The sequence below is a fragment of the Lathamus discolor genome, chromosome 6, assembly GCF_037157495.1.
Source record: "Lathamus discolor isolate bLatDis1 chromosome 6, bLatDis1.hap1, whole genome shotgun sequence".
Classification (NCBI taxonomy): Eukaryota; Metazoa; Chordata; class Aves; order Psittaciformes; family Psittacidae; genus Lathamus; species Lathamus discolor.
The window spans coordinates 80,988,764-81,011,585 of NC_088889.1; the positions used below are offsets into that span (position 1 = coordinate 80,988,764).

The following is a 22,822-nucleotide window of genomic DNA, read 5'->3' on the forward strand; positions in this document are numbered from 1 at the left end:
AGATAGGGGCAAAATGAAGGCTTTTTTATTTTGGTCATTTTGATTTCTGAAGTGCTGGCTAAAGTATGAGTAAAAGTGGTGAGATTAACTGAAGAAAAATTATGGCCTGGTACTTACGGCTCTGGATCTAGTGTATCATTTTTCTTCTTTTCAAACTGATCCTTAGAGATGGTTCTGGAGACAAAGAGTTAATATGAAAATTCAGTAGTACCTTTATATAAGAGGCCAAGACAATATCATGCTTTTCTGAACTGCAGCAAAATGAGCAGACCTTAAGTCTGACGAAAGTATATCATTTATTTTCTATTCAGAGAAAGCAATTCAGTTCGTTGTAAGCTCCAGAAAGTAATTTTCCCATTTCACTTTCTGTGTAAATTAAAAGCAAAATAAGATACCCAAGTATACACATAAATTTAAGATCATAAAGAACAGGGGAAGCTATCGTCAGTAAAGCAGCCACTTTTCAAAAAAAGCTTGTATTTCTCAAATCTTAAGAGCTTTGGTGAGGTTAAAGACAAGCCTTTGGTTTCATAAACAAAAGCTGTATTTTAAAAGGTGAGACATCAGGATTAGCTGAAGTCTTTAATTTGAAAAGGTAATGAATTAGTGGTATTTATTTCCACACCTTCCATACCCCCTGCTCCAACCACATTATCTACTACCTGCTACTCCTGCAATCAGTCTAAGGGCAGCTCTTGAGTAGCACAACTGGACACAAACAACACTGTTTGGCAAAAACCTCCTATTAGTAAGAAAGTAGACTTTTCCCCATGAACACCACCACTGGCCATGGTGTTTTACTACCGTATCAGGACTAGATATCATCCCTCCTATTTAAAAATATGGCATGCAGAAGAAAGGAAGCAACTTACGTTTGAGGCTGGGAAGGGTCATCACCCAGGGTGACATTCTCCCCCTGAATTTCAGTGAAACACTTCTCACAGAAGTGATACCTGTCAGCAAGAAGGCCATATTTGGGTGAACTGGTCCAGCACAACATACAGCCACCCAAGCACGGAGCCACCAACCAGAGCAGGGCAGATCACCACGACGAAAGGGGGGGCGTTGTTGGTTGATTGATGGGTCAGTGTGGACAATGAGAAGGAACAGAGGGAAGGGGAGGGCAGGATTAGAGAACAGGGGAGGGAACAAACAGCACAGACGTAAGAGGTAAAACGCAAACACCAAGACAACACAGAGCAGAAAGCCAAGGCAAAGCACAGATTAGCATTCGGTCTCATTTTAGACATCACTAACAAGTCGTCGGGTGTCAGATTCAAAATTTGGGGAGGATTAATGAAGTAGCTACCAAGTGCTACATTTGTATAGACTTCAAATTTAAGAATTTGGATTTGATTTGCATTACTTAGGAAAAAATGCTCTTTGATTCCAGGCTTGCGACTGATCAAGTTTCCTTTGGGTAAAAACACAGCCTGTCATAAAGCTTTAAGAACACATTTATTACAGATTCAAGTGATTAGAAAATATGCTGAAAGCATTTACTGATTGTCAGTAAAAATTGTAAAAGCAGGAAAAAAGTCTATAAAAATATTAAAAAGTTATTTGACTATAAGATTAAATGTGACCAATTGCTCAGCTAATATTCTTTAATATAAATGAAACCAAATCCATACTCTAGACAAACATTTAACAGAAATGCAACTGTGGGTCAGAGTTTCCAGCCATTTATCTATATAGGTACATGTATATATGTGAACAACATTAAATATTGTACATACATACATTTATCAGGGTACATTAAAGATGTGGAATTAAGTTTTACAAATTGAATGAGGCTAGGTACAATTTTTGGTCACCAGACCAAGAGCCAATCCAAGTTATACTCAGCAAAACCAATGCTGCAGTTTAACAAACCAAGCTGAGTAAACTGGAATACAACTCTATGAAAATACAATCTGCATTTGAAAAAAAGAAATAAAATCAAAGTTACATGGATTTTGGTGGGAGTTTTAGGTGTGTTTGTTTCAGATGAACTGGAACCAAAGTTGTCTGGGTCATTAAAAATAAAAGAAAACAAAGGAGGCTAAACGTTTGGAAAGAATATGAATTCACACATGAACAAAGGTAACAAAGAGAGGCCAGAGCTGTAAAATGCAGGAAGGCCACAAAGGATCGCCAAAATAAAAACTTTATGGAGGATCAAGAGTGAGAGAGTATAAGCAGCAACGGCAGCACAGTAAAACGCAGTTTTAGTACTCAAACACTAGAACTGTAAGAATGGCAAGTTTAAAAAGCATCAAACAAGACTCAATGTCACAATGAACCAACAACTTAAGGGATGGAGATTAATAAAAAAGGCGGCTTCCCCCTTCAAACACATACTCATACAGTTAAACTACTGGAATCCAGGTGACAGAACTCCAAGGCTGTACTTTTCTGGAGGCACGGAAGCCATTTACAGGCACTTATTGAGATGTATGGAACTGCCTCCTGGGACACACACATCGCCACTACGTGTTTCTAAACCCTTGTGAGACACAGGGCAGCAAGCGGAAGCGGGTCCTCCAGCAGTACTCGATGCATTAGGGAAAGATGCTCCGCAGAGCAATCTGTGCCCTCCCCAGGCTGGAGCCAGGTCTGTGTTACCACAGCATAATTTACAAGAGCCTGAAAACTTCTGAAAACTCTGCCAGCTGGCTCAGGCTTGAAGAGCTACCCTGCTAGCCAAGAAGCACATAAATGCAGCAACACACTGAACGCTCCCTCTACTGTGCGACTGCTACGAAGAGGAAAAAAAAGGTGTATTTTATTCTAGTTAATACAGCCCATACTGACATATCCACATAGGCATTCTCACCAGAAGGGCAGCTGCAACTTTGATAGCAAACAATTGAGCTAAAATGCCCTGCTTCCTGCCCAGACGGCTGCTTGCCAGCCTGTCACAAGTTAAATTGCAAGTGACTTCTGGGTCAGCTTGATCATCACCCTCTCAGGGAAAACCAAGCGTTTTGGAGCTGACAGTGCAATAGAACAATGCAAGGAGGAAAATAAAGTATTCCAATAATTCGTAATAATTTGTAATGATAAATGTATCATGGTTGTTACAGACCAATATTACAAGATAATTTTAGGACTTGATATTGACACTGCAAAACTCATTTACACTAACTACACTCACTTCATACACCTAAATGGATACAATATTGTTTGATAATTAAAAAAACCCACCCCAAACTCTAAACATTACAAGTTCAGTGTGTAAAAGAATATAAAATTCTATGTCCTTAATTTTCTATAATATGCCTCTTTAGATTTTTCTTCAATTAAAAAACCTTATTTTCCTTACTAACAGGTTGCTCCTTTTAAGAGTCAGATTGGGAAGTACTGAAACACAGAAGGACCCTCCCAAACACCAGAAAAATCCATGGTAAAGGCTCCTGTTAATAGTTAATACTTTCCTACATTTAAACAATCCCAGAAAAGGTTAATTCTGATCCATTTTCAGAACAATTTATGGGCTTTGAAAGCACTCATGAAACTGAGCAATGAGGTTGCCTTTGATACTGGATTTAAGTTACACTGCGGAACTCCAACTAGCTTCACCGGCACAGGTATTTTGCCCTCTGTTCATGCTGCAGCAAGCTCAGTCTTGCAGGGATGAGAGCTTCGGTTTCACAGTGTGTTAAGCATGTGCTCCAGATCCAGAGAGGATCACAGGATTCTAGATCCTGCAGAACCAAAGCCTTAGCACTAGCAAGAGTCAAGACTTAACGCATGATATTAAAATGAGGAAATAAAAATTGAAATAGAGTGAAAATGAGTCACCTAAAGATCATGAACATTTGTCCATAAAATAACCAAGGTGAAATAGCTGTAACTTATTATGAATATGGACTCTCAGAAACGGAGGCTTGCTTGTAAATCACCGACTTTTGCATGTCACTAGAAATACTCAGCAAACCCCAAAGCATACAGTATTCTAGTTAAAAGTGTCGCAGAAAATCTGAAGAATGTACTTACTGCAACACATCAAAACCAAAAAACTTTTCAAATGCAGACTGTTCAGATGACTAATTCCCATTTATCAAAGAGTAACAGTATGGTTCCATACCAAAGGCCAGAAAATGCTCAATCTCTGCATTAACAGGTGAATTTCCAGATAGAATTTCCATTGAATGCACTTAATTACAAGTTAGTAATTGGATGTTAGTACTGATATGAAAAACCAATCGGCGTTCTCAACTGGATAGTCACATATGAAGTGTATTTTCTGAACACTTAACCTAAACTTCTGCTTTACTATAGAAGCCCAGCAGTTCTGTACAAAAAAATTAACTTTTAATTACTGAACTGTAGTACCAGAGTTCACTTATTCTGTGGTGCCTACTAGTTGTAATTTAGGTATGAGATACACTGAACTTGAAGAACGCCCCATTTTGTCTGTTCTGCAAATGGAAAAAGTCAAACACATTTGACCAGTTAAAGATCTGTTGGAACAACAGAATGTGTTTTTCACTAATGTGCTACTTGGTTATGAAAAAACTAAGATCTGAAGATCACTATCACAGGAAACAGTTACTTTGACTTTTAGAGCAATACATCTGATGAGTAAGGGCTTTCTATGATCCGACAGTCCAAATGCACACTTAAAAATACGGTGATTGAGCTTTAGAAATATTTTCTGAAAAAAAAAAAAACCCCAAAACAAAAAAACCCAACCCAAAAACCCCATGTATCACTTGATTTAGTTGGCCCAAAAGAAAAACCTCATACCACCCCAAGCCAAACCCACCCTAAATCCACAAACTCAACCCTTCCTCACAACATCTGGAACAACAGAAATCTACACCTACTTCTGTTCTGCTACTGGCCTACTGACACTTAAGACAAATCACCTCCTTTTTATTACTACCCTTTTAGACTAAACTCAGTGTAAATGGGCTATCACATTTGTAACAGGTAGGAAACTGAAACATTGCATTGCTGATTACAGAGAAGCCCACTGCTCCATCAAGCCTGTACTTGCTAGCAACCAATACTGCCTTCCACTCAGTAATACATATGATTAAACACTGACTTTAACAGGAAAAATATAACAGAAAAAACCTTAAATTGACTCCTTCAATTATTCATGAAGCTGCTTTTCAAATACAGCACTACCTGGTGCATAACATGGAAAGTATTTGAAATTCTACCACTTAAAAGCTGGTATTTAAGGGTTATTTTTCCCCCACTTCCATTATTGAGCAATATCTCTTTAAATGCATTTTAATTGATTTATTTCTGCCCAGACTATTTTCAGAATTAACAGTGGCTGTATAAAACCTTTTATGAGATCTCAAGAATTTACATTCCTCCATGTCAGTAGCATCTGCCTCACAATGGCCACCTAAAACACAGCATACAATTTAAGATGACGTCTTCATCTCCCACACTGTGCTGCTTCAGCTAGGTTGTACACAACAGTCTTGCACAATCTTACAGCATGTTTGGTGATGTAGGGATTGCCTTAGAGAGAATAAATGCAAGCACTGACTGTCCAAATCAATTCTCTAACTTTAGTCAGACAACAGCCTGCCGTGCCCTTTGAAATTGGCAAAACTTATAGCCTGCCAAGCCTATGGAAAGTAATTCATAACTTTGTTTCAAACAGGGAAAAGGAAGTTTGAGTGTCAGCCCATTTATGGTTTGTATTTGGGGAGGGGAAACATTATCTAGGAAACCAAAACCAAAGCCAAGTTCTAAGTTTACTTTGTTACTACAGCACTGTTGATTTAAGCACTAAGTGGAAAATTAGTCTTATAATGTACAATTGTTTAATAATTGTACAAATACCAAACCCTAATACTAATTAAGAAATAAGAGACAATTGTTGTCACAGCTTCTCAGGAGTCTCTGGGTAGTTTTCAATGCTAACTTAAATAGAAATTAAGTACTAACTAGCAACAGAAAATATAAGTCTTGCAATCAATCACTATATCCCTTACTTTGCAAATTCTGACACTAATTCTGACAAGCACAAACCTATGTACTTTTTTACATTTCCCCCAGAACAAGGTAACATGATTTCTCAGTGCCTTTGTGCAATTCCACCCTTTTTCCTTCAGCACCCTGCTACTCATTTTGTGGAAAACATGGACAAATTCACTTCCACTTACATGATGTATGGTGTATCCTAAATAAAAGCAACTACTTAGGAACAGTGAGTATCAAACTGCAGCACAGGAAACTATGGGGTCACTTGCAAAAGGACAGCATGCAAAGATATATAAGTAACTTTTTCTTGACTGGGCTGACAAAGGAAAGAAAGTTAATAATCCTTCTCTTCCATATGTGCAGAGAACTCAAAGGATCTCACTTCCTGAATAAAAGGCGGGGGAAGAATAAAACCATCATGGACTTACCTATTCTGGTAACTGTAGTAGGCAGCATCACGAGGAATAGTACACAGCTGCTTGCCATAGCAGCACAATGTCTGTGGAGAAAACTCATACTGCAAAACAACAGTGAGAAAAGAAGCTTTAAAATATAATCTTATGTTAATCAAGTATCTATTAGACAAACCTGATGCTTACAGACATCGTAACATATTATGTTTAACAAGCTCTTTCAAACTATTGCAAATGCATTAGCACAGCTTTCTTAATTGCAATTATTAACTATGTAAGCTAAAGAGTTGACCCTCTAATTGCCTACTTCATTGCAACAGAAATGGGAAACAAGCAAAGCATTTTAATGTCGCTAATGACCAAAAAAGGTGTTCTCCAAGGGAGAAAATTACAATAATAATAGGATAGCAGCAAGAAGGATGCTGTCTACCTTTTTTAGTTTTTAGCATGTTAATAATAAAGCCAAACTTCTAGCAAACCTTTCATTCACTACTTCAATTTTTTTTAAGAGTCTACAAAGCTCATGTTTTATTTCATTAATCAAGCCAAGTTCTTGGGAAGGATACAACTCCACCCATGGAATACATACCTTGCGCCCACAACAGTAGCCAAGTGACTGCATAACAGGATCAATTTCTTGTTCAAACACCTCTGCAAGTTTAGTGCAAAACTTGTAGACCCTGGAAGTCTTGCGATTGTAGAGCCAGGCATTGTTAAACATCAGCCAAACATCGTCCACATACTGCCAGGGCTCTTGGTACTGCCCAGTATCCAATTTACGCTTAATGGTTGAAAGATCCATAGGATTCTTCACAATGTCGAAGTAGTCCTTCAAACACACACAAACCCCCTTATTTTTAAGATGTCAACTGTTCACCATATGTTGAACAGAAAAGACAAAACGTTTATATGAGCAAAGACAAAACACACAAACATTTTATGGTTTTTTTAATGCCAACTCACCGGAATCCCTAAAAGCTGGGGATCTACAGGCTGTCGAAAAGGTAGAGACTCTGGGTCCTGCCGGTACAAAGCTTCAAGGGTAGGCATGAGAGCCTGGCGCAGCTCCTCAGGTTTGAAAACTGTTAATGAAAGTCAGAAAGGTTAGAAAATTTCCTTCTGCATTTCTTAACCTCTTGACTCCCCTAAAAAAAAAAAAAAAAAAAAAAGAAGAACTATGTTAGCATAAAAATCTTTAAAGGGATTTCCTGATCTACATAGCTGATTAGAGGTAAAACAATCAAGAGGCTACTGCACAGCTTTTGTTTACTCAAATCACAGTAGGTAACATTCCCAGAATAAGTAGGCAGGAACAACTGTAGTTGATAATGATATATATTCTAGCACATAAAAAGAAGTACTTATCCAGAACCAAATTAATTCAGTTGCTTTAACGTGGATGAACCTCAGCACTTCAGAGAAGAGACGAAGCATACTTTCCTCTCCCTCTTTTCTAACCTTGTTTGCTATTTCCAAGGCAAGAGCCAACTCTACAGAAAGTAACCAGATGTCTTGATAGCTGGCATAGGAATTTCCTGGCCATAGTATACAAATGTTCCTGAACTGCTTCACTGTTAATTGATTTTTAAAGTGTTAATACTTTCAGATTTATATGCATCATTACAACCACTTGGCAACAGTGGCATGGCAACAGCCACATTTCTTTCAATAGTCTATGACAAGGACAAGAAAGGCAATGCATTTTGTGAAAAATAATGATAACTTGGAGAGCTCTTTGAACATCTCAGCGGTGTAATTACATTTATTTCCTTAGGAACAGAGTCTTTAAATAGGAAATAATGCCTATTATTAAGAATAAAAAAAAACAGGGAAGCAAGATGGCATCTAATATTTATCTACCTGGCTGAAATAAGAACGATACCATGAAAATGGCACAATTAGGAGTTCTGTTGAAAGCACTTAAATCAACAGGGCTACAGTGACCCCTTCGAAGCTGATCATAGCTTCTGTCACTCAACTGCTATGTTGGCAAGATATAAATTGATTTTTGTGACTTCTGGTTAAAAATCTATGATTTAAAAAGAAGTTTGGGGTTTTTTTCCCCTCCTTTTTCATTTGGGAGGTATTTCTGAGAGAAGTCTTTTCATGTCAGCCACACTCACCGAAATCACACACAAAATAAAGCAAGACAAGAAATTAAGTTGACACTACTCAGAAGAAGTTTTGAAGGGTTACGTTCTCAATTTTTATAGCCATTTGTAAATGCTGCAGTTCTTGGAAATTGTCAGGATGAAAACTGTATGACCATTTGAGTGCACTGCCTCAAGAGAGAGAAAAGATTGCTGCTCCCATACACAACAGGCAAGATACCACCCAAATTATGACAAAAGACTAAGCAAGCTGCCAGAAGGGCTTCTGCAAGGGCCTGCCTTACAGTTATATCAAGACCTTATGCTGCTACTACCAAACTTGGACTCAGCCGATTAAAAATGAGATGAGGCAACACCAACAATGAATGCAACTCGATGATCATTTCAGCTGTTGCCACAATCTCAGTCCCCACAAGGTGGCCATTCTTTTCCAGACTGATCAATACCATGTATGCTGGCACCTTTCTAGGAAGGGAACCCTATCGTATACTCTCAAAGTTTTATGAACAACTACTAAGTCATATTATGGAATTCTTGAGAACAGAAGGAAATATTAAATACTAATCATGAGAATTATTATTCTGTATTGCTTTTGGAAGCATCTTGTTCTAGCTCAAGCAGTTCATAATCTGATCTGAATTATTTTATTTAATAAAATTTAAAGGTCAAAAGCACCTTTTAATAATCTGTTCTGGCTAACTGCTTGACATTTCTTTAAGAATTTTCCCTGTACCGACCCCTGTAACAGCATACCACTAAGCTACAGTATCTTTCAAATAAATCCGATCTTAATTTAAATCCATACTACAAAGACTCAGCACAACTTTTGCCAAGTTCCTTGAAGCCCAATTATCTCTGATGATAAAAGCTTACAAGCTACTTTCATTCTGGAAGTTTGAAAAAGTAGAAATAAAAACCCAGTTATTATTTCGATTTATGACTTAATCTAAAAACATGATGAAAAGTTGTCTTTGTCTTTAAAAGCAAAAAGGCTGCTCTGCCTTTAAGAATACGACTAGTAACGTTTCATCACAGGACCTCCCTTCTACACAGATTTTACAAGTTTCTGTTTTCCCCTCTATCCTTTTCCAAACTTAAAACGCTCTTGGTTCTCCTCTGGTAGCTGGATGATCTTTGCAAGGACCTGGCATCCAGTTACTCATTTTTGTCTTGGATGCGTGGGTGGAAAAAAGAAAATGCGATCTTTGCCTGAATCATGATAACATATTGCAAGGTGGGCTGATGCCAACCTTATGAAGTTCAACCATGACAAGTGCAAGGTCCTACACCTGGGGCAGAGCAATCCCAGGCACAGCTACAGATTGGGCGAAAAAGAGATTCAGAGCAGCCCTGCGGAAAAGGGCTTGGGGGTGCTGGTTGATGAGAAAACGAACATGAGCCGGCAGTGTGCGCTCACAGCCCAGAAAGCCAACTGTGTCCTGGGCTGCATCAAAAGGAGCGTGACCAGCAGGTCGAAGGAAGTGATCCTGCCCCTCCACTCTGCTCTTGTGAGACCTCACCTGGAGTATTGTGTGCAGTTCTGGTGTCCTCAACATAAAAAGGACATGGAACTGCTGGAACAAGTCCAGAGGAGGGCCACGAGGATGATCAGGGGACTGGAGCACCTCCCGTATGAAGACAGGCTGAGGAAGTTGGGGCTGCTCAGCCTGGAGAAGAGAAGGCTGCGTGGAGACCTCATAGCAGCCTTCCAGTACCTGAAGGGGGCCTATAGGGATGCTGGGGAGGGACTCTTCGTCAGGGACTGCAGTGACAGGACAAGGGGTAATGGGTTAAAACTTAAACAGGGGAAGTTTAGATTGGATCTAAGGAGGAAATTCTTTCCTGTTAGGGTGGTGAGGCACTGGAATCGGTTGCCCAGGGAGGTTGTGAGTGCTCCATCCCTGGCGGTGTTCAAGGCCAGGTTGGATGAAGCCTTGGGTGGCATGGTTTAGTGTGAGGTGTCCCTGCCCATGGCGGGGGGTTGGAAATAGATGATCTTGAGGTCCTTTCCAACCCTAACTATTCTATGATTCTATATTACCTGCCAGAGAAGAGCTTAATGCTACCCTTTTAGATTTGTATTTCTTTCAGAGAAAATCCTGCTTGTAATTACCAAGTGAGAAAATTCGTAAAGGAAGATGAAGACATTTTCAAAACAGTAAGGACAATACACCTGAATACCCCTCCCAAACTGATTCCTTGCAGGTTTTGTATTATTACGTCTTATAAAGAAGGGAAGAAACCAGTAAAACTAATCTTGGGATGTCAAACTAAGGTAGACACCTATGACGAGGAGACAGAAGCCACTCAGATGAGTACCATCCTGTTTCTTTCGCAAGGGAACAGGCAAGAAACCAAGTCCATTCCTTTCTTGCTCACATTAGGTATGCAGGGGAAAAAAGCAAAACCAAGCCAATGGCTGAATTCAAAAGGGTCTGGTTGCCTGCATTTATGAAGGCAAATCCTTGATGAGGAAGCGAAGCCTGCTGAAGGGATGTCTGCAATTCTCCAAAAAAGCTCAACTACAAAAATTCATGTGTAAGTGAACTGAGCAGACCAGTATCTCAGCAGTATTATCTTGGTCTGTTTTCTAGCCCATACAGTATTCCCCATCACTTCAGTCGGGTTACAAACTAGTTGTATTAAATGAACACAGCCAAGCCAATGGAGTTCAGTACACCTGGGTGGTTGGTATAAACAGATGAGATTCCACCTCCACAACTAAAGCCACCTGTACCCAGAAAAACAATCCAATGAGGTCCAGGTGAACCCTTTCAAACATTAACATATCATGATATAACCTGCTAAGCTATGTTAGAGCATGCACTCTCTGACATCTCCAGCTGTGAGCCTTCCCCTTCATAGCTGCAGCGTGTACCTGCTACATCCCAAGTTACTTTGGGGTGAGCCTCATGAATCTGGATTCAGGGGAACGAAGAAAAGTTTCCAGCACTTCTGTAACCCATGCAAAAATCCACGAGTCTCATAAGCAGTTTTAAAATATCACGTAACCCTTAAGCATGCTTCACAGTATTTACCCTCAAATAACTCTTATTTAGCATTTTAATACAAATGCTCTATTGAAGTTGGACAAACTAGTTGGTGAGAAAAATGTCACCATTTAAAGCTGTGTATATGGTTGTACCTGCTCACACTGCACATGTACTATACTACATGGTTACTTAGTGACACTATTTCCAAGATAAAACTGCATTACTAAATGAGGCATTGGAAATTTGCAGTAACCCAGACTGAATCAGCAGAAGGACACAGCGCAACTTCCACGGACTAATTCTGCAAGGACTTTCCTCTTTCTACCTCTCGCCTCAATTTGCTTGCAAGTGCACTCCTAACAAGCAGCAGTGATTCTTTCCACTGGGAATATAACTGGTTTATAAATGCTAATAAGCTTTCAACTCCCTATGTTACATTTTGCATGAAACAGGCTCTGCCAGTTAGTTCTGCAGCATACTCTCATTTGGCCGGCCCACTGTGCTACAAACTGAAAACACCATCTACAGAAAAATGTGTTTTATAGCATTTTGTCATAAAAGTACTATGCTTAATAACTAAATGCAACTTAAAGCATATACAGGAGATCAAGATTCAAGCTGCATAAACTTTTAAACCTTATGATTACTTGATCACATTTTGGAAAGCTTGCACATGTAATGGTCTTCTAATATAGTTATATGCATCTTCCTTTTCAAATAAAGAAGGAAGAAAAAGAAAAGGTAATTAAATAGATCACCACTCTTTTTTTTTGACATTCGCAGCATGTTGGAAGCTTACCTTTGGTCAAAAACTAAAAACCACCCACAGAAAACATCATCTCAAGAATGTGGATGCCAAGACACAGAGGTCTGCAAACAGCTAAGTTTTTTGAATCCAAAAATTTAACCTTGCAGGCTCCCACAAAGCCTGCATGAGAAGTAATTTATTTCTGCCTGTTTTAACAATCTTATACATTTATTTCTTATTAACACAGGGCATGCAATCATTTACGTAAGTCCATTCAAAATCTGTAATGCCATCAAGTTTCCTTTGGAAAAATACATAATACAGACACCCACACCTAACCTTACGCTGACACTGTAGATTAACTGAGGAGACTACTGACCTAACCACTTCTGAGAAGAAAACTTTCAAATGAACGCTACACTGAAAATGATATAGGACCTTAAAAAAAGTTTCAGTCTGTTGCAGCAGTCAAGCCTTGCAGGAATACAGATTGAAGAGTGGAGTTTAAGCACCAGACTCCCAGAAAAGTGAATGCTGAAACCCAGTATGAGGGCAGTGTGTGCATCCTCTAATGGAAAAGCAGACCAACAGGTATTCTTGGTTACTGAGAGCACCCTTATCTATGCTGAGCTCCCCTGAAAGACGCTGGTCAAGATGTACAGGGAGAGATTTATATACATAATTCTCCAGTAATCACTGTCCTGGTCTTCTGAGCAGAAACTGGAGTCTGTGAGAAGACTGCTGTGATCAAGACCACAATGACATGCTTTTAACCCCATGATTCATGTAACATTAAAAGAATCCTACTTTCAAAACCAAGCTAGAGTACTGATCTAGAGCTCCACATGTTGGAACACATGTGCAAAACAGACATCCCAGCAGCTGCTGAGACTGTGGAAAACTAATGCTAGTAAAACCTAAATACACAAGAAAAACACAGTTTTCATGCACATACTTTTTTTGCGGGGCTGAGATGGCGATGTGGATTGTGAAGTGGTTCCATTACTGCTGCTCTCCTCTTCCTCTTTAACATCCACTTTTATTTCAGGCTTCTTCTCTTCTATTTCCATTGGCTCCTGTTTCAGTTCTGTTCCATCTGTTTCTTCTTTTGTTTGTGAAAGTCCTTGTAAATCCTCCTCCACCTTAAGAAAGGATGCAACAAGATGTACTATTAAATCTACAATCCAAACTTCAGACATCAAAATATTAGTTTGAGATTGTTGAAGCACTCTCCATCCATGGCTTTCCTCAGGACAGTTACTTTCCAGTAACTACAGTCCTCTCACCCCTTAGCTCACCAATTCAGACACATTATTAAGTGCTTTTATATCTATCACTGCTTTCAGTTAAGCTGTATAGAATCTCATTTACCTCAGTCTTAGCTTCCACTTGTGTCTCACTAGTCTCTGGCTCAGTTTCTTCAGTTTTAACTTCTGATTTGCTTTCTAGCATTGGTGCATCTGGTCCTAGTTGCTGGGAATTCGTATCAGCACTAGCAACTGAGGCAGGAGTGGGGACCCTGTTATCAATACTAGCTGCTGCCTGGGATAGCTGTTGTAAAAACAGTACAAAAGAAAGACACTGCATATATAGAAATATTTTCCTTTACTAAAAATGAACAGCACAAAAGAGACATGAGATGATATTCTAAAACAGTGCAGAACATGGATACAGGAGCTTACTGTAGCCAGGTTTCGATATCCCACATTTAATAACTCTGCTTTACGGAGGAGAAGCCAAGGAAGAATTCTGCCCCAAAAGTGGCTTCTTTTACAGAGAAGACACCTGCCCAGTAAAACACTGTACATCCCTTGAAACGTGCATTCATCCTGACTGATTCTTAGAAGAAAAAAAAAAAACCCTATGCAAATCTCACGATCGGACAAGATCAATTCTGATTAAGGCCAAATATAACGTCAGGCCTGTTATACCTCATCTTTCTGCACACTGCTGCAATTTTAATTTTGAGCAGTTCAAAGTCATTTAAGGCACCCCCCTCCTTCAAACAATACTGAGAACATCTGAACACACACATTTTTACACATCTCTATAATGAACCCTTTGGTCTAACACAAGCTACTATTGACAACTACAGGCTCTACACATTCACGACATGGTGCTATACGTAGGGTGAACTTTTGTGGAATGTCACTAGACAAGAAAAATGCAACTAGCTGGTACTTACTGGAGTGCCAGGTGGCTGTGCCTGCACAGATGTTGGCTGCTGCTGAGATGGCTGTGGGGTTGGCACAGACTGGGGTTGAACCGGGGTCTGAGGTTGCGGTGTGACTTGAGCCTGTGCGGCAGTCTGCCCTGTAGGTGTGCTTTGTGTCTGTGTCGCATTTGGAACAGAACCCGGAGTCGGTGTTGGTGTTTGTCCTGAAGATGAGACTGGTGTTGATGGCTGAGTGGGCGCTGCTGGCTGAGGAGTCGTCATGCCTGTTGATGTTTGGTGCTGGATAGGTGGCATCCCAGCAGCCGTGGACACAGGAGGTGTAGTCTGATGTAGAGGTGGCTGGGTCACTGGTGGACACGGTAACTGCCCACTCTGTGGTCCTAGCATGTTCATGGAGTTTGGAAGAGCAGCACTGGGAACCTGCCCCTGCTAGAAAGAGAGACTGTGTTACAGACACGTGACTCCAAAAATTCTGAGAAAGCACTGAAGCCTTTAACAGAATCCCTAAACATAAATGTGAGACCAGGTATATGCAAATGCTACTACTGCAAATGCCTATGCTCTGATTTCTCTAATCATTTTCATTAGCGCTTAGTCAAAGACCCTGCTCCTAGACCTAGATGTGCCATGCACACCTTTTCATGTTAATTCCACTGGCACAGAGAGGGAATCCTCACCATCTCTGAGTAACAAAGAAACCCACATGCAGAAAAGCTCTAAATCATGTCATTAGCTGGGGAAAGGTCAGGTTTTGCACACAAAAGTTTTCAAGCAAATACACATTTTAGGCCAGGTCTCTAGAGCAGCCCTGCTTTAGGAGACAGTTCAACTTATTTAATGCCTGCCCTGTGCACAGTGCAACACTTAAAAGGTGGTGTGTGTTTTTCTGTGTTTTTTTTTTTCTTTTAATTTCTAATTAGACTACTCCAGATGCTTAAGAAAACCTTGCATTTGTTTTTCAGAACAGCAACAATAATGTATTCTGGATGTGCACAGACTTTAAAACTACATTTACTATTTTACATTTAGTACATTTTACTAAAGATTGCATCAGATAACTAGCAATAAAAAAAGAATATTCTTATCCCTAAATGTACTTCTTACTTGAATCCAAATCAATTAATGTTCCTACAGATGAGTTTTCAAATTTAAATATAGTTCTATATTGCCCGTATAGAGTCAGTTTTATTGAACTAAGTGCATTAGGAAAAAAACGTTCACCTCAAAAGTGGTCAAAAAAGTGAGCCATGGCCCAAGAAATTGTAGACGCTCCATCCCGCACATATTCCATACTTGACTCAACAGAGCCCTCTGTAATCTCAGTTCTCTCTCATTTGACGATGGGACTGACCAGAGAACTCTGGAGGTCCCAACTAACCTAAATTACTAGAACTCCAAGTTAAAAAAAACAAGCCTCTCCTGTGGAAAAGCATATACTTCAGCATCATAAGCACAGCTGCTACTTCACTGACCACTGCTGTTAACAGAAAAATGTTACATAAACCCCCCAGTTTTCTCCTCAGAAGCAGAAAAGTTAAAATAAACTTTGAAAGATCTTCAATAACCACTTTGTTGCAATTCCTGATTTAGAGTCTAGCTACTCAGGTCCACACAAAGATAAAAGCATATGCTCACAGACGTCCCATGAACTAACTTTTCCCCCTAAAAATCTCATCAGCATGCATTTTTTTAGAATTTAAATGTGAAATTACAGGGCACTGCCCCCCAGTTAGCATACGCAAATAAGTAATACAAGAGCTTATGAAGAAGGCAAGTGTCACCCAGTATCCCCCAAAGTCAGGGATGACTACAATGAACAATGGATATATAAATATAAACAAACAGACATAAATTAAATAAATTAGAACAAAGTAATTAGAGTTAACTCAAGCAATAGAAAAAATATCTCACCTGTGCCACCCCAGCCTGGGCTGTTGATTGACCCATGCCCACATTGTTCACATTCATAGCTCCAGTGGATGCTGGAAACTGATTCTGGGGCAGGAATTGGTTCTGGGTAGGAGCCTGACCCATCATATTGTTGGAATGAGCTCCCATCATGTTCTGTGGCTGAGGCATTCGGGAAGGAGACATTGCCATCTAAAAAGTAACACCCAAATTAAGGATATTGCCATTTAGTATTGTGTAGGAAGACAAAAGAAAATACCCTCAATGTAATCAACCAAAAGATAGGGCAAAAAAAATAAAAAGAAAATTGATTTCAGTAAATCAAGTGAAAATGGGCATATGCATATAACTAGCATTTGTTCCATGGTATTCATGATGAAGTTCTTTTCAAAGAGGTAATATTCAAAACTCTACTAAGAGTGCTAACTCTGCTTTGTTCTCTGAGCTAAGGAAGATAATCCAGAATAAAAAGAATAAAACCATGTTTTAATAGAGGAATAAAGAACATATATAAAATGCAAAGAGTTTCTGAAAGAACCATCCTCATGCACAAACTGCTGGAGATTATTTCATCTCTGGTATCTACCTCTCTAAAGTTGTTTTGGTTTGGTTGTTTTGTTTTGTAGCTTTGCCTCAATAAAAGCCTGACAGACTCTGTCCATTTCCATGAAATTACCCTACAATTTACAGTACCACTCTATGACATGGCCCTTTCAGAACAGTATTAACACCCCTAAAATGTAATCAACCAGTTTTGAAAGGAACTTAGTAATAAGAAGTACAAACCGCAGGAACGGCGCTCATGTTGTTCATTTGTACAGGGTGGTTCATTGGAGAAGCTGCACGGGGTCCCATGGGTGCTTGTGGCATCTGTACATTCCCTATGGACATGGGGTTAAACTGATTCATTCCTGCAAATGCATCCCCAAAACAATTCATTAGGAGCAAGTCATCAGAATTTACGCATGTATACTCTATTATGAAGTTAACATTTATTATAACTGAAGTTTGACTGCCCTACACTTTCCTTTTTCTTTTAATTTTGTTCAAATTAAGAGACAAATTGCTTAAGAGACAAATCAGGATGCAAGAGGGATTTAGAGGAATACCAGTTAAGGTGAAATATAATTTTTGGTTGAAAATTAAAATGCAGAAGATGAAAGGTGGGGATGACGTGCAAAGACAGGATGCTATGTGTAAATGATACCCTGGGATGATTTCTTAAAATCAGGCATTTGCTTTGAAACAGCAATGTCTTAGTGAGGGCTCACTGAAATGGTTGAAGTAAATATAATAAAAACGCATCTTGTATATATGAAGGCAACTCAGGACAGAAGCTAGTAATATGCTTAATGGGTGTTGTGCTTTTTATACAAAACATTTAACCACTCAAAAAACCCCTCCAAACTTGTCTATTAGTAATAAATGTGTAAATAAATAATTGAGCTATACATGCTATCAACTTTTTCTCCTACTGAAATGCATTTTAAAAGGATGTAACTTCAAGGACATTTCAACACAAGTTTCAACTTACACTAACTCTGATTCAAAAAATAAGGCAACTGGAACAAACTGAAGCACCTAAAAGTCACAGGGTTTCATTTTTCAGAGAAAAAAAGCCCGCCCAGAGAAGGCTAAATGAGCAATGGCTAGCCATGAGCACTACAAACAAGCTACAAGGCTCTTTTAGACTCACTTTGCATCAGAAACCAAGAAAGGACACTATTAGTTGTACATACTCTAGGATTAAAGTGCTAAGTTTCCAGCTACAGGTGTATTTTTGGCTACTTAACTGATGAAAACATGCCAAAATCTCCCTCCTCCTGCCCCTTTACGGTGTTTTAAATGAAATTGTCCACTGTATTTGTGCTTGTGCTCTCCTCTTTCTGAAATTACTTCGCAATTGCTAGCAAAATTTTGGGTACATATTGCCAGTTCTTAAAACAACACAGCACCAAGACAGTTCCTACCACAGAAAAATAATAAAGATTGATGCAGAAATAAGAAGGGAGAGCCAGTAGCTCTCCTCACCCCAACTGCATAAGAAAAACAGAAGATCAGCTTTTCCCCCTAACAATTATTTTGAACCCATAAATTGTATATAGAGAGGAAAACAGATACCTTGAGAAACCTGCATTCGACTTATAGGCACAGTTGGCATGGACATAGGCCCATCTGCAACACAACAGAAGAATGGTCAGAAAAAAGCCCAACTTAAACTATTAACTCAGGATTAGCATGAGAGCCCAAGCACACAAACTGCAGAGCTACAGGTGAGATGCACAAGTACATCCTGCAAAAGTACTTACTGGGCGGCCGCACGGGCTGTGCCTGGCCCATGGCAGCAGCTACCTGTGGGATGCCAGGGGGCTGAGGGCCTGCGCTCTGTAAGGCTGGCTGATTCCCCAACATCCCTTGTTTGTGAAGACGAGATCTCCGTTTCTCTTCTAGCTCCTTCTGGATCTTATAGATTTTCTCTGCTAATAAATGATAGTATTCATCCTACAAGAGAGAAATTAAAAAATAGTACTCAGCGGCAAGTATAAAAGCAGCAGCAGAACTCATGTAGTCTACCAGAATAACATCACCTGGTTTAGGTTTTGTAATGTCTACACCTGCCTATTTGAAAAATAAATATTTCTGTTTCAATTTAACAGAATTCTAAAAAGTCTCATCACTGCTTTACTGCAGCAAAGGAAGAAAAAAAACCAAACCCCTATATATATAAGACTTGGCTTTATGGCTATCCTTCAGACCTACTCTGAGTAGATTAGTAAACAAAGGAGAAGACTGTAGAATCTCTTGCTTGGATGAAGCTGTGATTAAGGTTCCAAGTGTTAAATTATTTTTAAACATTATATTCACAATAAATATTTCCACAGACAGAAGAAAAATACATTTCCAGCAACACAGACTAATTGCACTTCAGGAGACAGGTGTTAAGGACAGACCAATTTTTACATATAGAAAGGAACCACTCTTTTACTAAGGAATCTGACTACTGACAGTCATTGCAGGGAATAAACAAAAATCAGACAAAACCCCAGAGGAATGGAGAAAATCAGTGAAAAATAGTCCACAGGCACAGACAACTAAACATGACACTGGTATGAGATGAAAAATCCATTTTACTCAATCCACACTGACAAGAGATCAAATAAGACAGTCACAGTGCACAGCAAGACAGACAGTTTTGCTTGTTTGCAGATGCACGTCCAGCAATTAAGTGCATGAGATTATACACCTGTTAAAGGCATAAAACCCCCTCAAACCCTCAAGACTATGTTTCTTTTTTGTGGGATCACCTATACTCTTAAACCCCAGTGTTACATGGAGCAAAGGTTGAGTGATGCCTGTCCCACAATCCTTTCATCTTCATCCAATTTTCCCCAAAATTAGATTTTATTACACTAGGATTGAGTCCATTTCAGAAAATTTAACAGGAGATAGGGATTTCTCATCAACCTTGTTAAAGAAGTCCAGAACGGCAATACAAAGCTTTGGGTTTAGGTCACTTACCTCCTCCAAGTGTCTCAAAAATCCATCAGTGCAGACACTGTTGGCTGTCTAATTTAAAAGCACTACAGTCCCTTCCCCCCTACTGGCTCAACTGCCTACTTGTAAATGTAATGTTGTGCTACATCCACACTGTAAAGATTCCTGAAAAAACAATGTGCTCCAAGGAGCACATCATACTAAAACCATATAGTATGTAATAAAACAATTGCTTACAATCATGCCTCATACTAATCTGTTTTTCAATGTTAAAGTGGAATGGATGCTCCTGCAAGAGAAAGATGCAATTCCATGTGGCCTTGTTATTACATTCTTCCAAGTTTGCTGCTTGAAGCCAAATACATTAGATGCGTTCCCATAAAAGAGACTTCTGGCAATAAAACTCTCACAGCTGTTTTAACAGGTATAAAGAAGATATATCTGTGTGTTTCTCTAGCACACTAGGTCAGAAGACATTTAATTTCATAAACAGAAGTCTACTACGCTCATCCTTATTGAGAACGTATTTAGATGCATATGTACGTCTATGAAATCCTTGTTCTCTCTGAATTCGTTTCCTAAAGCTGTCAGGGCAATCGAGGGTGATGACACTCAAGTCTTCCTTGCTAAACAACCTCTTGGTAGCCACAAGGAGAAGATGATATTGTCACTGACCAATACTGACACAACAGCAGCATTACATCTATGGCCACTGCTTATCTACCTCTAGGAAATAAACTTCAACTCCATCTTCAGCTCTTTTGGGAGATGGTCTGAGGGGGCCACCTAAGTGCTACTGTCTTACTGGATGATTATCACCCGAAATGACACTAACTACTCTCTTTAGATACTCTTACCTTACTTAAGAAAGGACTTCAAGATTCTGATCAGGTAAGATCTCATTAGCTATGATGACTGGCACTACTAACATTGTCTCTACCAGATGAAAACTTTCAGAAAGTGGTTCCTTTATGGCAAAATTAGCACAGTATCATAATGAAATAGTGTCCTCCACATGTCAAACAGGGTTTGCTCCTTCTGAGCAATATAGATTTGAACTGGCACCCCCTTGGTGACAGAGCAAAAATCATGAACAAGAACAGGAACTGTGTCTTGTTTCCTATACACAAGGACAAACACAAGCAAAGTGACTCATTATGTTGAGACGTGAAATAGCTATGCATCCTAGCCAAATCACTCTTGATGCTGCTGAGTAGGGGACAAATCACTCCAACAGTACAGGTAAAGGTAAGCAGTACAATAGGAGTGAGTCCTAGAGAAAAACTGCAGTTTCAAAGAGTCATTAAGTTCCAAAACTACTATTCACACAGACTTCCAGAAAGGAGAAAGTCAGTAAGGGTAACATCAAGAACGGCAAGCTGTGCTCCAGTCTTTGTGCACATCAATCACACTTCCAGGAGGAATGCAAACAGGGCTGGGATGATGTTGTTTAGCTCTCATGGAGCTGAGGGAAGTGAATTAACTTCGAGTGACATTAATCAGATGGCTTTGGACTACACAAACACTGTCACAGACAGAAAATATGACTTCCCTCATCAAGAGAACAGTGGATTGATTGTGCTTTTCATTATGCTTATGAGATTCGTGGTGCTCCCAGTTTTTAACATATACCGAACAGCAACATACCCTACTATTAGCAGATTCATACATATCTCCTTCCACCTTCCTGGCATAAGCCACCAAGTTCTCCATGCGGCGATCCTTCAGTGCTGCCGGATCAGGAGTGGGGAAGATGGCTTGGACACTAAGAGAAAGGAAAAGAATAGAAGAAAAATTCTTCAGAGAAGAAAAACTCAATCCAGTTTTATGATATCACCCCAGACATTCCCTTATACACCACATACGTAAAATCATAGCAAAACAGTTTTGTTAAAAAAAAAAAAAAAATCAGTATTGTATTATCTCCCACAAGATTAAAACACATTCAATGATGAAAAAGATGTGAGATTTAAGTCTAGAGTTTAAAAACTCATTTACTACAGCAGTGCAAATTTACTAGCAACATTAAGGAATGGGCATGAAACCAGTTAATGAGCTGAATGAGCTGAAGAGGAGGGTTAAAGGTAACAGCTCATCTTCAGTGGCCTGCTGTCAGACAACCATCACTGATAACTTTCTCAGCAACCTTTCAACTTAATGGTAGAACTACTGTATTGAAATTCTTCAAAACATTCAGGAAAAAGACAGTCTTGCTGAATACTTACAGTTTATGCACTAAATGATTGCGCAGGTCCTGAGTGACATGTTCATGCCATGCTTTCCTTACCCCGGTACTAGAAGGAGGTGCAGCCGTTGGCATTGAGCTGAGATTTCCAACATTGCCAGAATTTGTGCCATCATTCATTAGTGGGCTAATATAAAAAGAAAAGTGACTGTTACAGTACAAGAATGCAGAGTTTTGTTGCATGTTTGATGCCTGAAGTATTTTTGAGTAACTGCTTTCATCACTTCTAGCTACTGCATCAAACATTCTCTAATTTTGGTATCAACAAACTGCAACATCTAAAGCAGCAAAGCTCAGGAATTTACAAGACATGGTATGAATGATACAGAGTAATAACTGTTAAGGTATTTGTACACTCTCTAGGGGGACAAAGTGGCAGACACAGAATTGAAATAGGAAAGAATAGCATAGCTACGTATGTTACTGATCATTTCCATGCCAATACAGTTAATTTTTAAAGCATGCTCTTTATTTACATTCGTAATTGTGTAAATAAATGTTTTATTGAGCAAGAATAAAGATGTGTGCATTACTTATTTGTCCCAAGGGATGTTGGAAGAGCAGTTTCAGAAATTAGACTAGCTTGCTGGTCTGTTGTTATTCCTCCTGTGGGAAGGTTCATCTGGTTGGCTCCTTTGGAACAAAATTAAACATCATTGGTACCTAGTTAACACTTTGTGACAATAACACAGCAAAACTACACTTTACTGACCCAACTGGTTAATGAAAGAAACAGTATATCAGGTAAGTACTTTATGATAGTATCTCCTGTGGTACATATAAGCAGCTACTTATG

The 22,822-nt window shown here is 39.3% G+C and overlaps 1 protein-coding gene across 6 annotated transcripts in view; it reads right to left on the reverse strand.

The window, feature by feature from the left end:
• CREBBP (CREB binding protein) overlaps nt 1-22,822 on the reverse strand; it is a 97,182-nt gene that overhangs the window by 18,884 nt on the left and 55,476 nt on the right. For 3 of the 6 annotated variants that reach the window (XM_065684123.1, XM_065684121.1, XM_065684118.1), the window contains 15 exons: nt 22,560-22,659; nt 22,007-22,153; nt 21,429-21,546; nt 18,596-18,788; nt 18,408-18,461; nt 17,073-17,197; nt 16,290-16,478; nt 14,388-14,807; nt 13,574-13,753; nt 13,158-13,344; nt 7,314-7,432; nt 6,940-7,179; nt 6,366-6,454; nt 873-953; nt 118-174 (listed from right to left, as the gene is read on the reverse strand). In XM_065684123.1, coding sequence (XP_065540195.1) covers nt 118-174; nt 873-953; nt 6,366-6,454; nt 6,940-7,179; nt 7,314-7,432; nt 13,158-13,344; nt 13,574-13,753; nt 14,388-14,807; nt 16,290-16,478; nt 17,073-17,197; nt 18,408-18,461; nt 18,596-18,788; nt 21,429-21,546; nt 22,007-22,153; nt 22,560-22,659 — 2,299 coding nt within the window. The remainder of the gene's footprint in view (nt 1-117; nt 175-872; nt 954-6,365; nt 6,455-6,939; nt 7,180-7,313; nt 7,433-13,157; nt 13,345-13,573; nt 13,754-14,387; nt 14,808-16,289; nt 16,479-17,072; nt 17,198-18,407; nt 18,462-18,595; nt 18,789-21,428; nt 21,547-22,006; nt 22,154-22,559; nt 22,660-22,822) is intronic. The other 3 variants (XM_065684122.1, XM_065684120.1, XM_065684124.1) reach the window with 3 other exon arrangements.